Source organism: Oncorhynchus mykiss, chromosome 24, assembly GCF_057628025.1.
Source record: "Oncorhynchus mykiss isolate SJ-2025 chromosome 24, ASM5762802v1, whole genome shotgun sequence".
Lineage (NCBI taxonomy): Eukaryota > Metazoa > Chordata > Actinopteri > Salmoniformes > Salmonidae > Oncorhynchus > Oncorhynchus mykiss.
In genome coordinates this window covers 9,094,058-9,109,785 of record NC_143045.1, presented here as the reverse complement: position 1 = coordinate 9,109,785, position 15,728 = coordinate 9,094,058, and the positions used below count along the sequence as shown (strand labels likewise).

The 15,728-nt window shown below is 40.3% G+C and overlaps 1 protein-coding gene across 1 annotated transcript in view; it reads right to left on the bottom strand.

Moving 5' to 3' along the window:
* Window positions 1-15,518, bottom strand: part of lsamp (limbic system associated membrane protein) — a 1,014,422-nt gene extending 998,904 nt beyond the window's left edge. Inside the window, exon 1 of the mRNA XM_036961793.2 lies at window positions 15,200-15,518. Within this exon, the coding sequence (XP_036817688.1) occupies window positions 15,200-15,263 (64 nt within the window). The 5' untranslated portion in view covers window positions 15,264-15,518. The remainder of the gene's footprint in view (window positions 1-15,199) is intronic.
* Window positions 15,519-15,728: the final 210 nt, after the last annotated feature.

The following is a 15,728-nucleotide window of genomic DNA, read 5'->3' as shown; positions in this document are numbered from 1 at the left end:
AAGCACTTGATAATTCCTAGAATTTCTCGGCGGCATCCCCTTTGTGTGGCCGCAATGCACACTAAAAAATCCATGCCTTTTGTGGCCAGTGGCCATTGAGCCCTTCGGCTAATGATATAATTCAGAATTCCCTTCTCCCTGAGTGCTGCATGCTCCAAAGCACCTCTCACTCACATGGCTCTCCATCAAGTGATCAGTCTTTCTCACAGGCTAGAAGTGAAGAAAGACACATCGGACACACAACTGCGTACATCCTTCTCCAATTCCGAGGTGCATTTTGAAGATATTGGAAGAACTGCCCATTTACTTTTCGTCAACCAACAAGATAAGTAGGCTTAACGAACAGCAAAAGCACTAGCCTATGTCAATTTACTATCCACCATAGTACACAAGATGACCTATTCTATTCTGTGCGAGAAATAAATATTCCAAACATACTCTGGGACAGTTAATATAACCACTAGCATCAAAATGCCTTTTTTACGCAATAGATCATAACATTTAGCTTAAAATGTTGATGGGCTATTTATTCATATTATAAGTGCAGCAATAAGCACACGGCAGTAGGCTATAAGCACAAATGTTCCATTAGTGGGAAAACCATTATCAAAAGTGACTGCAAATTCAATTTTTTCATGTAATGCTTTTATTATAAAAGGTGCATTTTTATGGTGAAAATGATCTTCCCCAAACTTGAAACACACTGCTTATGTACTGTATATGCTGGTTAGGCTCTACAACCCTTGTGAAGTGGATTAGTGTGCTTAATTTTAAGAAGTTATTTGGCCACTTTAGTTGTGATACAAACCTTATCAAAATGCATAGGCCTATGAGCTAGGCTACATGAGGTGTGCGACTACAATTTTAAAAAGTTGCAAAAAAAAAAGGCATTGTTTCTTGCTGGGCATCATATATAATCCAGCCAGGTAGGCTGTACCCCTGTTGAAAAGAGAAGCAATGTGCTTAATATTAGGAAAGTTGAGAAATAAATAGTAGGCCTAGCCTATAGAAAGCTGATGGGATCCTTCTCTTTTTAATAGAGGCCATCACTCAGTTCTCACACAATTGCATAGCCCGTAGAAATGTTGCACAAAATTAGCTAATGGGCTCTCATTAAGTGTTTGATTAGATTTTCGATTACATTTGCATTGATGTCAGAGTGATTATACAGACAGTGCTGATACCAGGCAGTTAGCAAGTTTGGTAGGCTATTAATGACCATCAGCAGCATCAGAGCTTGGAGAAGCCTAATTACCGTGACTAAACGGTCACGTGGAATTTGACTGCCTTCATGACTTGTGACCGCCGGTGTGGCAGTAATACAGTTACCGCAACAGCCCTACGTAAGAGAAACCCCCAGCACATCCTGCCTAAAACCAACCACAGTGCCATGGTTGGAATACAAGAAGACCCAACAAAACACACTGGAGTCAATTCAGTCGAATCAGTTTCAATAGAGGGAGTCTGTGGACTCCAGCGTGGGGAGGAAAATCACTAGTCCCCAAAGAGAGATCATCGTGGACTCCAGTGAAAGGCCCGGCAAGAGAGAGCATCATACAAGTCTTCTGATTGCATGAATTATTCGGACTGTTGAACTCAATCTTTCCAGTTAATTTCTGAATGAGTGTGTATTCCCTATGTGCCTGAAATTCTGAAGGTTTATTTAATGGGTATTGGGTAATGATTCCTAATTCTCTGCCCATGGCTGTTTTGGGGCCAATCCTAGAGGCCATTCCAAGCAGATTACAGAATCTAAGGAACGTTCTCTTGTTTATGAGGAAATTGTACTATTTTCCTTTGAATAAGCATATTTCACAATCGTCTTCCTCCCAGGGGCCTAGTGTGCATTGATCACCACATGAAATGCAATTATTTGGATGAACAGAAAAATAAGAAATCAATTCAATTCTATCCACGGCTATCCTATTCCAATTCTGCTATGCCATCTCTGGATTAGTGACAAAATACATTTCTCCTCTGAAAAGATTAACAGCAATGCATGAACACCCTTAAACAACTGTAGCTCAAGGTTCCTAATACTTTCCATCAGAAAAGAAAGACAATGCATGGCACAAATAAAATTGTTTTTGTCACATGCGCTGAATACAAATGCTTTCTTACAAGCCCTTAACCAACAATGTGGTGAAGAAAATACCTATAAAAAGAAACAAATATATAAGAATAACAAATAATTGAAGAGCAGCAGTAAATAACAAAATATATACAGGAGGCACCGGTGTCGAGGTAATTGAGGTAATAATGTACAGTCGGAAGTCGGAAATTTACATACACTTAGGTTGGAGTCATTAAAAAGTGTTTTTCAACCACTCCACAAATTTCTTGTTAACAAACTATAGTTTTGGCAAGTCGGTTAGGACATATACTTCGTGCATGACACAGACATATTTTCCCAACAAATTATTTCACTTATAATTCACTGTATCACAATTTCAGTAGGTCAGAAGTTAACATACTAAGTTGACTGTGCCTTAAAACGGCTTGGAAAATTCCCGAAAATTATGTCATGGCTTTATAAGCTTCTGATAGGCTAATTGACATCATTTGAGTAAATTGGAGGTGTATCTGTGGATGTATTTCAAGGCCTAACTTCAAACTCAGTGCCTGTTTGCTTGACATCATTGGAAAATCAAAAGAAATCAGCCAAGACCACAGAAAAAACAGTACTTCGGTGTGCGAAAAGTGCAAATCAATCCCAGAACAACAGCAAAGAATATTGTAAAGATGCTTGAGGGAACAGGAACAAAAGTATCTATATTCACAGTAAAACAAGTCCTATATCAACATAACCTGAAAGGCCACTCAGCAAGGAAGAAGCCACAGCTCCAAAACCGCCATAAAAAAGCCAGACTATGGTTTGTAACTGCACATGGGGACAAAGATCGTACATTTTGGAGAAATGTCCTCTGGTCTGATGAAGCAAAAATAAAACTGTTCGGCCATAATGACCATCGTTATGTTTGGAGGGAAAAGGGGGAGGCTTGCAAGCTGAAGAACACCATCCCAACTGTGAAGCATGGGGGTGGCAGCATCATGTTGTGGGGATGCTTTGCTGCACTGCACTCAGAAGGGGCTCCATCTCCACAGACAAATGAACCATGGGCATTTAGAGCAGCATCTTTCCCTGCCTACCCCAATTCATTAAACAAAAGAGCATTATTTTTAATACACTAATAAGGGTAATTTAAAGTTAGATGAAGAGGAAAAGTGGGCCAGCGAGGTGGGCCCGATGTGGTCAACACCACCGAACTATGACACCGCCCCCAAGGCGTGAGACATGGCCAGACTGGTTAAGCATACAGGGTTCTGTTGGAGATCAATGTCAAAATGCTGCTGTGTCTCTCCTGCTGTGGTTAAATGTACAGACCTAGTGAGGGCTCTACGCTGACCTTTATTACAAGGAGCACGTGTGCGCCTAAGTTGAAAAATGCAGCTGCACACAAAGAAATGTAGGAGCACAATAAGAAATGTAAGATACCTGTTGTGTAAGATACCCCCCCTTCAGCTGAAACGGTGGCGCAGGGAATGCAAAAATATTCTTAGAAATATTTCACCTCCACACATTAACAAATCCAATAGCTCAAATGAAAGATAAACACCTTGTTCATCTACCCAGCCTGTCAGATGTTTTAAATGTTTTACGGCGAAAACATAGCATATATTTATGTTAGACCACCACCAAAACAAAGACATAAGGCAGCCATTTTGTACCACAAATGATAAAATGACAAAAAGCAGGATTTAAAAAAAAATAATTCACTAACCTCTTGAAAATCTTCATCAGATGACAGTCATATGACATGTTACACAGTACATTTATGTTTTGTTCGATAATATGCATTTTATATCCATAAATCTCGGTTTACATTGACGCCATGTTCAGAAAATTCTCCAAAATGTCAGGAGAAATTATAGAAAGCTACGCCAGATAACAGAAATACTCATCATAAACTTTGACTAAAGATACATGTTCTACATATAATTAAAAAGATACACTGGTTCTTAATGCAACCGCTATGTCACTTTTTTTTTTTACGTTACGGAATTAGCCTACCATGCAATAATCTGAGACGGCGCTCAGACGTAACAATATTTCTCCGCTATGTTGGAGTCAACAGAAATACAAAATTACAACATAAATATTCCCTTACCTTTGATGGTCTTCGATCAGAATGTAGTGGAAGGAGTCCTACTTCAACAATAAATTGTTTTGTTTCATAATGTTCAATTCTAGTGTCCATGTAGTAGCATCTGCGAACACTTTCAGCTCAAATGCCCAAAAAATGACTTCTGGTCCAGAATAATTGTGCATCAAAACTTACAAATTACATATTACAGGTCGACAAAACTGGTCAAACTAAGTGCAGAATCAATCTTCAGGATGTTATAATCATACAGATCGAATATCATTCCAACCGGGACATCCAACCGGGACATGTTCATCTGAGGCTGATTGGAACAAAGGAAGCACTCTTTCCCAAGCGCACCTTCACGCACATGAAAATCTTTGCGACACTTACAACTTTTCATCCCATTAGGTAAAAGTTCACAGCATATGCTCCATTCCACTTTCTACTGAATGAGGACATCTAGTGGAAGACATAGGAAGTGTTTCCAGATCCATAACTTGTTGGGAAGGGAGGGGGTGATGACGTCATAGTTGCCCCAACTTTCAGGATTCCAAAACTAGTTTGGAAGATTGCCTGCCCTGTGAGTTCTGTTATACTCACAGACATAATTCAAACGGTTTTAGAAGCTTCAGGGTGTTTTCTATCCAATAATAATAATAATATGCATATATTAGCAATTTAGGACAGATTTTGATGCAGTTCACTATGGGCACGCAATTCATCCAAAGGGGAAATACTGCCCCCTATCCTGAAGAAGTTTTAAAGCTTGAATCTTTCATTTTTCTAGGCGCACTGTTGCTATTATAGTGGTTCCTCAATAATTTTTTTTAGCTCATGCAGCAAACATTTGTGATTGTGGCAGATTGTGGTAAATTGCGTCATTCTATCATTGCACTGCACTATCACAAGGGGAAGTTATAACGCTGATACATCGGTACTCTGAACTGTGGCACAAATTGATTATCTTTTCATAAATTAATGGAGGTGTGAATGTTTCAGTCCAAGAGTCTCTTCTCTTGCAATAGAGTCCTGCATCAGGCAAAATAATAATTGCTGGTGGGTGGTCCCGGAGTTGAGAGAGAACTTGGGTAAATACAATGGCGCACTTACACTTGGGCAGACAATTTTCAAAAATAGGTACGTTTGGGCTTTTGGTTTCTCTGCCTCTAAAAACAGGCAGAAATAAACTGGCTTTATTTACCACAGTGTGAAAGAGTGATAGACCCTCTATATGAAGTGAGTTTCTGAAACAGGGTCCTTCTTTGCTGATGTGAAGGAGACACTGAATTGTCATGACATCGGCCTGAGTGGGGAAAGTTTATGACGCTGGGTCTCGACCCCACCCTGTGCAACTGGGTACTGGACTTCCTGACGGGCCGCCCCCAGGTGGTGAGGGTAGGTAACAACATCTCCACCCCGCTGATCCTCAACACTGGGGCCCCACAAGGGTGCATTCTGAGCCCTCTCCTGTACTACCTGTTCACCCATGACTGCGTGGCCATGCACGCCTCCAACTCAATCATCAAGTTTGCGGACGACACTACAGTGGTAGGCTTGATTACCAACAACGACGAGACGGCCTACAGGGAGGAGGTGAGGGCCCTCGGAGTGTGGTGTCAGGAAAATAACCTCACACTCAACGTCAACAAAACAAAGGAGATGATTGTGGACTTCAGGAAACAGCAGAGGGAGCACCCCCCTATCCACATCGATGGGACAGTAGTGGAGAGGGTAGTAAGTTTTAAGTTCCTTGGTGTACAAATCACGGACAAACTGAATCGGTCCACCCACACAGACAGCGTCGTGAAGAAGGCGCAGCAGCTCCTCTTCAACCTCAGGAGGCTGAAGAAATTCGGCTTGTCACCAAAAGCACTTCTACAGATACACAATCGAGAGCATCCTGTCGGGCTATATCACCGCCTGGTACGGCAACTGCTCCGCCCACAACCGTAGGGCTCTCCAGAGGTTAGTGAGGTCTGCACAACGCATCACCGGGGGCAAACTACCTGCCCTCCAGGACACCTACACCACCCGATGTCACAGGAAGGCCATAAAGATCATCAAGGACAACAACCACCCGAGCCACTGCCTGTTCACCCCGCTATCATCCAGAAGGCGAGGTCAGTACAGGTGCATCAAAGCAGGGACCGAGAGACTGAAAAACAGCTTCTTTCTCAAGGCCATCAGACTGTTAAACAATCCACCACTCACATTGAGTGGCTGCTGCCAACACACTGACTCAACTCCAGCCACTTTAATAATGGGAATTGATGGAAATGTATGTAAAATATATCACTAGCCACTTTAAACAATGCTACTTAATATAATGTTTATATACCCTATATTACTCATCTCATATGTATATGTATATAACTGTACCCTATATCATCTACTGCATCTTTATGTATCACTAGCCACTTTAAACTATGCCACTTTGTTTACATACCCTACATTACTCATCTCATATGTATATACTGTACTCGATACCATCTACTGCACTTTGCTCGTTGGTTATTACTGCATTGTCGGAACTAGAAGCACAAGCATTCGCTACACTCGCATTAACATCTGCTAACCATGTGTATGTGACAAATACATTTGATTTGATTTGATATGATTTCAGATCAGTTGGCGTCTGAGACATTAATACTGATGATAGGACGACAAACTGTATCTTGGAAAGTCTACACATTCTAGTTATCAGATTCACATGGAATTGTGTGCAATTTACATTTTTAAATATGAAACTATTTGTGAAAAGATGAAATGTAATTTTAGCTTCCAAATGAGAGAATTGGGTTTTCATGAGTGAACTATGCTCAACTCAGTGGCCCTGCCCATGTGAACAGACATTGGTTATAAACTGAAACACGCCCTTCTCTCCCCTCCTATATAAAGCCCTTGACGAAAAAGTAACTTTCTGTTCAGAGGACGTTAGGGCGACAGTCCTACATTAAAAGGGCTCAGATAATAAGCTGTTCCAAGGACGTGTGGACTTGAGGTCCCCACGTTGAAAGGACAAAGACCACCTACAGAACTAAGCCAACCTTAGAGAACCTAACGAAATTAGCATCGAATTTCAATGTGAAGGTGACAACCTACACCCCGGAAGGATGAATTTCGACTATACCAGCCAGAACAATGCATGAGCTTAAAGTATTGCAACTTGGTATGAACTTTGAACTCTTATTCACTAAAGAAGTGATACCTCCTAGCCGTTGCGTTAGCGCAGAAACTGTAGACATGGGCTAGGAGTGGACGGACATAGTATCTGTGATACCACACGACAACGGTACTACCAAGTATCCATTCTACCACCAGATATTCTTCAGAGGACCAGAGATCCATGCTGGACCACCCGGCCTCCCATCTACTGAAGCGCAGCTCCGAGTAAAAATGTATTGCATTCTCCTTTTTCAAATGGGCGGTAATTTAGAATGCATAAGATACTGTATTTACGATGGCATAGCTTCTCCCTTTGTTCCTCAGTCTTCCCGCTCTTTCACTCAAACCCAAACCCCCTCTCTTTGTGTAACCAGCTGTCATGTCGGCTCCGTCCACCAGGGATGTATTCTTTATGACACAATTTGTAATCAATGTATGATACATTCTGTGTATATGTAAACCAAATTTTGTATTGCTGATTCAACTTGTTAGCCAGGGTTCTTGAAGAGAACAAAGAATTTACAACTTTCAGATGAGACTAAATAAGGTGACGATTAAATATTGACTGCTATTGATGTAAAAGATTACTAGGTCTTTAAGAGTTTAGTCGGAAGTTAACAGCTCTATTAACATTATTTTGTGGTGCCCGACATTCTAGTTAATGATCTACCTGATTAGCTTAATCAGGTAATACTAATTACAGATAAATTATTTTATAGAATAGCATGTCATATCACTTAATCCGGCATAGCCAAAGACACGACAGAATGAACGAGAGTCCAGCGAGGATAGGGAGGTGAAATGGGTTGCCCATATTTTCAAGACCTGAGCTACTTCATTTATTTATGAAATGTACTAGTTTATTTAGGCAATTTTATATATTAGTTTAGGCTTGGCCTATTTAGTAGGCTATTTTGCTGCATAAAGCTATGTGACTCACTCATTTGTGGCTTTGGATCAAAATAAATAAGTACCAACATTCTTTCTGATAGTCTTTAATACAGAAATGTTTTGAATCTTATTTTGCTCATGTTGTGTGTTCAATAATTTGTGACATTGTGGTTACAATGAAGAATGTAAACGAAATAAATCCTATTCATAATGAATAATCAGATGCGTGTTGCAAGCTTGTCATTTTTCCTTAATTTCTTTGTACGATTTTATTTGCTCTTTTTAGACAATACAAAACATACACATACAAACAACAACTACATAACACCTGCCCTGACCCACCTGCTCACACCCCCATCTCCAGCGCCCACATCCCTCTCCGTCACATGGCCTCAAACTGCACCATTTTGTTTGTCTCTAGCGCCCACAGGCACATTCAACATTTGGATTAATAAAGCATTTAAAGAGTGACATTGGTTGATTCAGTTAAGTATACGTTTTTTCAAGGTGATTGACGAGAAAACTATCGTCCAACACACCTATATGCCATTTCTTAAAATATGCAGACAGCCGGATTAAAAAGTTCATTTCCATTGTAATACTTGTGACAGGCAAATGTCTAAACCACCCATAACTTTTGGACTTTAACATTCTCAGAAGGCATGGGATTATTATAATCTAATGAAAAATGAACCTGGTAATCTAATTTAATTTACTGCAGACAGCCGGATTAAAAAGTTAATTTATAGGCCTAAAACCTATGGGTTTAACATTCTGAACGAATGATTATATTGAAGATAGAAGCCACCTCAATGAGTTCCGAGAGCTGATCCATTACCCAACGATATATACATTTAATTAGCCTAATAGTTTTTATGACTACAGACCGTAGGCTAATTTTCATATTTACCAGCATTAATTTGTCTGCATGTCTATTCAACATTTGGCTAAAAACAAACCACGCCATGAATTAAGAACAGATATATTTCACAATGCAATGCTGCACATTGACAACTCACTCGCTTTAAAGAGCCTTCTAATATTATACAACAAATGAATATACCAAAACACTACTTCAAAAACTGTCCATTCATGACTGAATTTCTACAAATTGCTGCGCAGGAAAAGGACGTCATCCACCGTGCCTGGTCACGGGCTCGCAGATTGCTGAAACCACACATCCATCTGTAGGTGAGGCTTTATCCTTTGGAACCACACAATTACCAGGTGAACATTAGGCCTCGACGCGATAGAAGAAATCAACAAGATCCACAAGTGTTCTATCACAATAGCTGATCTTCTGTTATCTGCAGTTTTGAGCTGCACTGTCCCACTCAGTGGTGGATAACATCCACTCGTTGTTTATGCAATGGGCTGTAAAGGCACAAGTATCCTATGCCAAGTGTAAGTGCGCCATTATATTTACCAAAGTTCTCTCTCAACTCCGGGACCACCCGCCAGCTGATTAATTTTTGCCTGGTGCAGGACTCTAGTGCAATAGGAGAGAGACTTACTGAAACATTCACACCTCCATTCATTTACGAAAGGATAGTCTAATAGCTCAGCTAGGTGTGAAAAATTCCCAATTTGTGCCACAGTTTAGACTACCAATAGATGCTGCGGTCAGTCAGAGTTGAGTCCTATTGTAAAGTGTAGCCTAATGGCCATAAAAGGGCAAACTTGCAAAAGTATTCGATGCTTAAGTAGTCTGAAGTTTTACATTTCTAACTCAGTATCACAGACCAGATTAACCCTGACAAAAAAATGCATCAACCCCTACAAATATATGAATTCATTATAATCCACATAATAATTCTAACGAAATTAGCTGTAGTGAGAGGAGACCGCATCAGAAAGAATGTCTTTAATCCTGCGTTATAATATAACGTATTTTGAACGAATGCCAGGAATGAGTGAGTCCCTCAGCCCTATGCCGTTCCTTCTTCTGTTGCCCATTAGAGTGTTTTTTTAATATCCTACTGAGTCTGTGATCACCAAGCCTCATGCAACCACAAAATGTTGGATTTCCCAAATCCATCTGTTTTTAAAAGTTGCTATATTAAAGGCTTTACTTTTTTTATTAGTTAAACTTGATTTAGTATTGTTTACACTGTTCCAAACTGGCAGATAAATTATATTGTAATCTAACAGCACCTGTTAGTCATGAAACAGTATCTCTTGCGCTTTTGACAATGATTTTACATGAAGCTTAATTCACATGATATGCTTAAAACACTTATATCCACTAGGATAATAAATAATAAAAATGTTTCCTTTAGATTATTTAATTTACCTACAGTACCAATCAAAAGTTTGGACACACCTACTTATTTATTTGGACTATTTTCTACATTGTATAATAATAGTGAAGACATCAAAACTATTAAATAACACATATGGAATCATGTAGTAACCAAAAAAGTGTTAAACAAATCAAAATATATTTTATATTTGAGATTCTTCAAAGTAGCCACCCTTTGCCTTGATGACAGCTTTGCACACTCTTGGCATTCTCTCAACCAGCTTCATGAGGTAATACAAAATGCAAGCAGAAAGAAAAACACGGTCATAAAAAAAAAAACACATTCATCAGTAATAAGCTTTCTGAATTGCCCTAGCGGCACCAAAACCTCAAATTTAAGACCATTTTGAAGATTATTCCACAAATAAGGTGCAAGAAAACTAAAAGCTGATTTACCATCCCTGAGACCGGTTGCTGTAACTCGTACAGTATGTCTAAAAGTTTCGTAAAGACGTTAGGTACAGCAGGACTTTTGTTAAAGTGCGTTTTAAATGAAATCATAGCAATGGATCAACCTATGTGACATCAGAGAGCCAATCAACTTTCTGGTAAAGAATGCAGTGACGAGTACTAACAATTTGGGCCGTAATAAAGCGTAGTGCCTTATGACAAACTGCATGTAATGGGTTTAATGAAGTGGCAGTTGCGTTCATATAGATAATGTTGCCATAGTCTAGCACCGATAGGAACGTCGACTGAATAATCTGCATTTTATTATTTAGCGAGAAGCAGGACCCATTTCTATAGAAGAACGCATTTTTATTCTCAGCTTAAACTCATTAATATGTTTTTTTAAAAAGACCGATTTTCATCAATCCAGATGCCCAGAAATGTGTAAACAGGGACACTGTCATTATGGACACCATCCAAAGTACATACAATGCATTCGGAAAGTATTCAGATCCCTTGACTTTTTCCACATTTTGTTACGTTACAGCCTTTTTATTAAATTGACTATATCCCCCTCCCTCAATCTACACACAATACCCCATAATGACAAAGCAAAAACAGGTTTGACATTTTTGCAAATGCATTATGAATAAAAACTGAAATATCACATTTACAGAATTATTCAGACCATTTACTCAGTACTTTGTTGAAGCACCTTCTTGGGTATGACACTACAAGCTTGGCACTCCCGTATTTGGGGAGTTTCTCCCATTCTTCTCTGCAGATCCTCTCAAGCTCTGTCAGGTTGGATGGGGAACGTGGCTGCACAGCTATTTTCAGGTCTCTCCAGAGACCAGTTCGATTGGGTTCAAGTCCAGGCTCTGGCTGGGCCACTCAAGGGCATTCAGAGACTTGTCCAGAAAACATTCCTGCTTTGTCTTGGCTGTGTGTAAAGGGTTGTTGGAAGGTGAAACTTCACCCCCAGTCTGAGGTCCTGAGCGCTCTGGAGCAGGTTTTCTCTGTTTATCTTTCCCTCGATCCTGACTAGTCTACTAGTCCCTGCAGCTGATAAACATCCCCACAGCATGATGCTGCCACCCCCATGCTTCACAATAGGGATGGTGCCAGGTTTCCTCCAGACGTGACACTTGGCATTCAGGTCAAAGAGTTCAATCTTGGTTTCATCAGACCAGAGAATCTTGTTTCTCCTGGTCTGAGAGTCTTTAGGTGCCTTTTGGCAAACTCCAAGCTGGTTGTCATGTGCCTTTTACTGAGGAGTGGCTTCCGTCTGGCCACTCTACCACAAAGGCCTGATTGGTGGAGTGCTGCAGAGATGGGAGAACCTTCCAGAAGGACAACCATCTCCACAGAGGAACTCTGGAGCTCTGTCAGAGTGACCATCAGGTTATTGGTCAGCTCCTTGACCAAGGTCCTTCTCCCCCGATTCCTCAGTTTGGCCGGACAGCCAGCTCTAAGAAGAGTATTGGTGATTCCATACTTCTTCCATTTAAGAATGATGGAAGCCACTGTGTTATTCGGGACCAATGCAGCAGACATTTTTTAATACCCTTCCCCAGATCTGTGCCTCGACACAATCCTGTCTCTCAGCTCTATGGACAATTCCTTCGACCTCATGGCTTGGTTTTTGCTCTGACATGCACTGTCAACTGTTGGACCTTATATAGACAGGTGAGTGCCTTTCCAAATTATGTCCAATCAATTGAATTTACCATAGGTGGACTCCGATCAAGTTGTAGAAACATCAAGGATGATTAATGGAAACAGGATGCACCTGAGGTCAATTTCTAGTCTCATAGGAAAGGGTCTGAATACTTATGTAAAAAAAAGGTATTTCCGTTTTTTTATTTGTAATAAAAATTTGCAGAAATGTCTAAACCAGTTTTTGTTTTGCCATTATGGGCTATTGTGTTGATGAGGAAAAACATGTATTTAAATCATTTTAGAATAAGGCTGGTTCAAATCCTGTGGAGGCTATCCCTCAAATTTGCTACATTAGTGTTAGAAGTGGGATGCAGCCATCAGGCCATCAGGGATGTGCACATGCATAAGGAACTGTGGAAAGAGAGGGATTACATACTAGTGGACATTACCTTAGTACAATACCAGAAATCTGTTCAAGGGAGGCCTATTGCTGTTATGCATAAACAAAGTTGTTTCTACTGACAATTTAGATGTACAAACTATGGCATAAGTGGATGACGAGCAGATAAGTGGCAATCCGTCATTTCAATTAAGACATTAATGAACGAGCTAGGATGGACGTAGTCAATATAACTATTTGTTCAACACTTTGGAAATGTACAGCGACAATTCGGAACATGGGCCATTCTTACACCAGTAAGGGCCGTAGGATAAATAAAGGGGGCATATAAGCAGACAATGAAAGCTCTTACAATATTACATTTCTCTAAAACAGGCTACATGTGCACCACCAAATCAGAACAGGAGGCAAAATTAGAAGGTGAAACGGGACCAAATTATTAAGGTGAGGCACATGGGATACTAACAGCTTACTACATAACATACACTTAATATTACTTTCTTAGCTACAGTATACATATCTCCCTGGCATATTACAGAATTTATGCAGCAGCATACAATACATTTTTGGACTCACCTTGTTGTGCTGTGCTCACTTAAACAGGAAGGTGGCGCGGCGGTACTTCGTGGGCAAATTTTGTCATCAAAGTCTGGCATTCTCTGGATTTATGGTGCTTTCAAGACAACTGGGAACTCGGAAAAAAAACAGGTTGAATCATGATGATGTCAGTGATCTTCAGGTCGGAGCTCAAGTCCGAGTTGGATGACCGTTCAAAATGTATTTTCCCAGTTGGAGCTTGTTTTTTTCCCCGAGTTCCCAGTTGTCTTGAACTCACTGAAATCAGATTTCCCAGTTCTGAGTTTTCAGTTGTTTTGAGCGCGGCAGAAGTCATGCTGGATTGACACCATGGCCAATGTTGAATGTTTATAACCTTTTAAGCTTGGAAAAGAGACCCTTAAACCCAGACTTGGGACCATACAGCCACTCCACTGAATAACATGCTTTACAATGCTTGCAGTTAGCCATTGATTCCTTCCAGACCACTTACTGTTGAATTTGCCATTTCTAACTTGTGTAATGTTTCTGTCCAATGGCCGATGAGCACCGATACATTTGATCTATTATTTATCTTCATATGACAAGGATTAAAATGGATTTGCCAGTAGATTGTCGACGTGACTCATAATGATGACTGCTAGCTTGCTAGCTAGATATTGAAAGTATGATGTTGAAAGTATGATCAGTCCAATCAAAGATGCTGTAGATATAACTTGATTTGACATCATTTTATCTGTGGCATTGACCCTGAGCCTTCTTGGATGGGCACTTCTAATGTAATAATATGGCAGAACAAGGGGCTTGAATTTTTTAGCTTTACCCTTTGATTTGGCGGTGACGTAGTGTCCCCATGAGTGACAGAACACTGAGCCAATCACGGCGCAACTAGAGAACATTACCAACCCCTACGCTCTGTATTTTCTGCTGGCTGCCCTACCACCACAGAAAGTACTGAGCTATGCTGAAACACCTGCATTTTTGAAGCTGCCTTACTCAAGAAAGCAAAAGAGACCACGTTTGTATGCGGCTTTATTTACACATTTTTTGTTCCATTTATTTATTTATTACATTGTTTGCAAAGTGATGTGTGACACATTAATCTCAAAATAACATATATATATATTATTTTGTTGCACCACCTTCCCTGAATGAAGGGTCGCCACTGGTGACAGATGAAGCCATCAGATTCGAAGGATACTAAAATCATTCTCAGTCAGACATGAGGACTGTCAGTTCTACAACCACAAAGAGAGTATAGAAAAATATCGCAACAAGACTCAAACTAAGCAGGGACATCGCAGAAAAGTAACTTCAGACATAATATAATAAATAATTGGTGGCTTGAACTCTCGCAACTGAACGTCTCCTCCTCCACCACCCACTCTGAATCGTATGGGTGCTATCTTCAAGTACTTTTCAATATCTTCCCCTCTGCGTGTGTAAGTGTAGCCTACTTCCCTATGCGCGTAAGTACACCGTGTCAAGAGAGCAATAAAATCGGCAAGGATGAACGTCATAAATACGTGGGATAAATAATAAGTCTTAGAGGGAGCAGCTCCAAAAGCAGAGGCTCAGCAGGCGTAGGTACATAAAAGGAATTCCTCTAACTCCAAACTGAAAAACGCAATGTGTCTGATAATGTAACATAATTATATACACATTTAACTAGATTGCAACCCGTACCTTGAAATCCAAAGAAGAAAAAGAACCCCGGGATCCAAATTGTGTGTATCCAGAAGCAATTCATGTTGTCCTCGTCAGCTCCAAAACCTCTCCTGGACGTCTACTGCAGTTCTCTTGCAATAATTTCGTGCGCAGGCAGTATCGTCTTTTGATAGAAATGATGCTGAGGGCGTATAGCTCCAAGGCTATGTCCTAATGCTGCAGAGCACTATACAACTCACTCAAGTGCGCGAGCTCTAAACGCAGCCTTTTTGCGATCACGACGAGTTGTGCGCTTCAGCGCTTGCCTCTCCTCGTCCTTCAATGCCACCTAGTGGTTAAGCAAGTACCTAGAAAAGGAAGTTTGATATACTCTTCTGATATAGATAAGGATAGGACTCATGCTGAACGGGGGTGTAACCGGTCAGCCTAGGTTCCAACTGTTTATTGTGCAATTGAATTTGTATTTCAGTCACATGAGTGCCTGTCTTCTAGAATAGCATTCTGAAACATTGCATAACATCTGACATGACCTGTTAAATTTGATTAA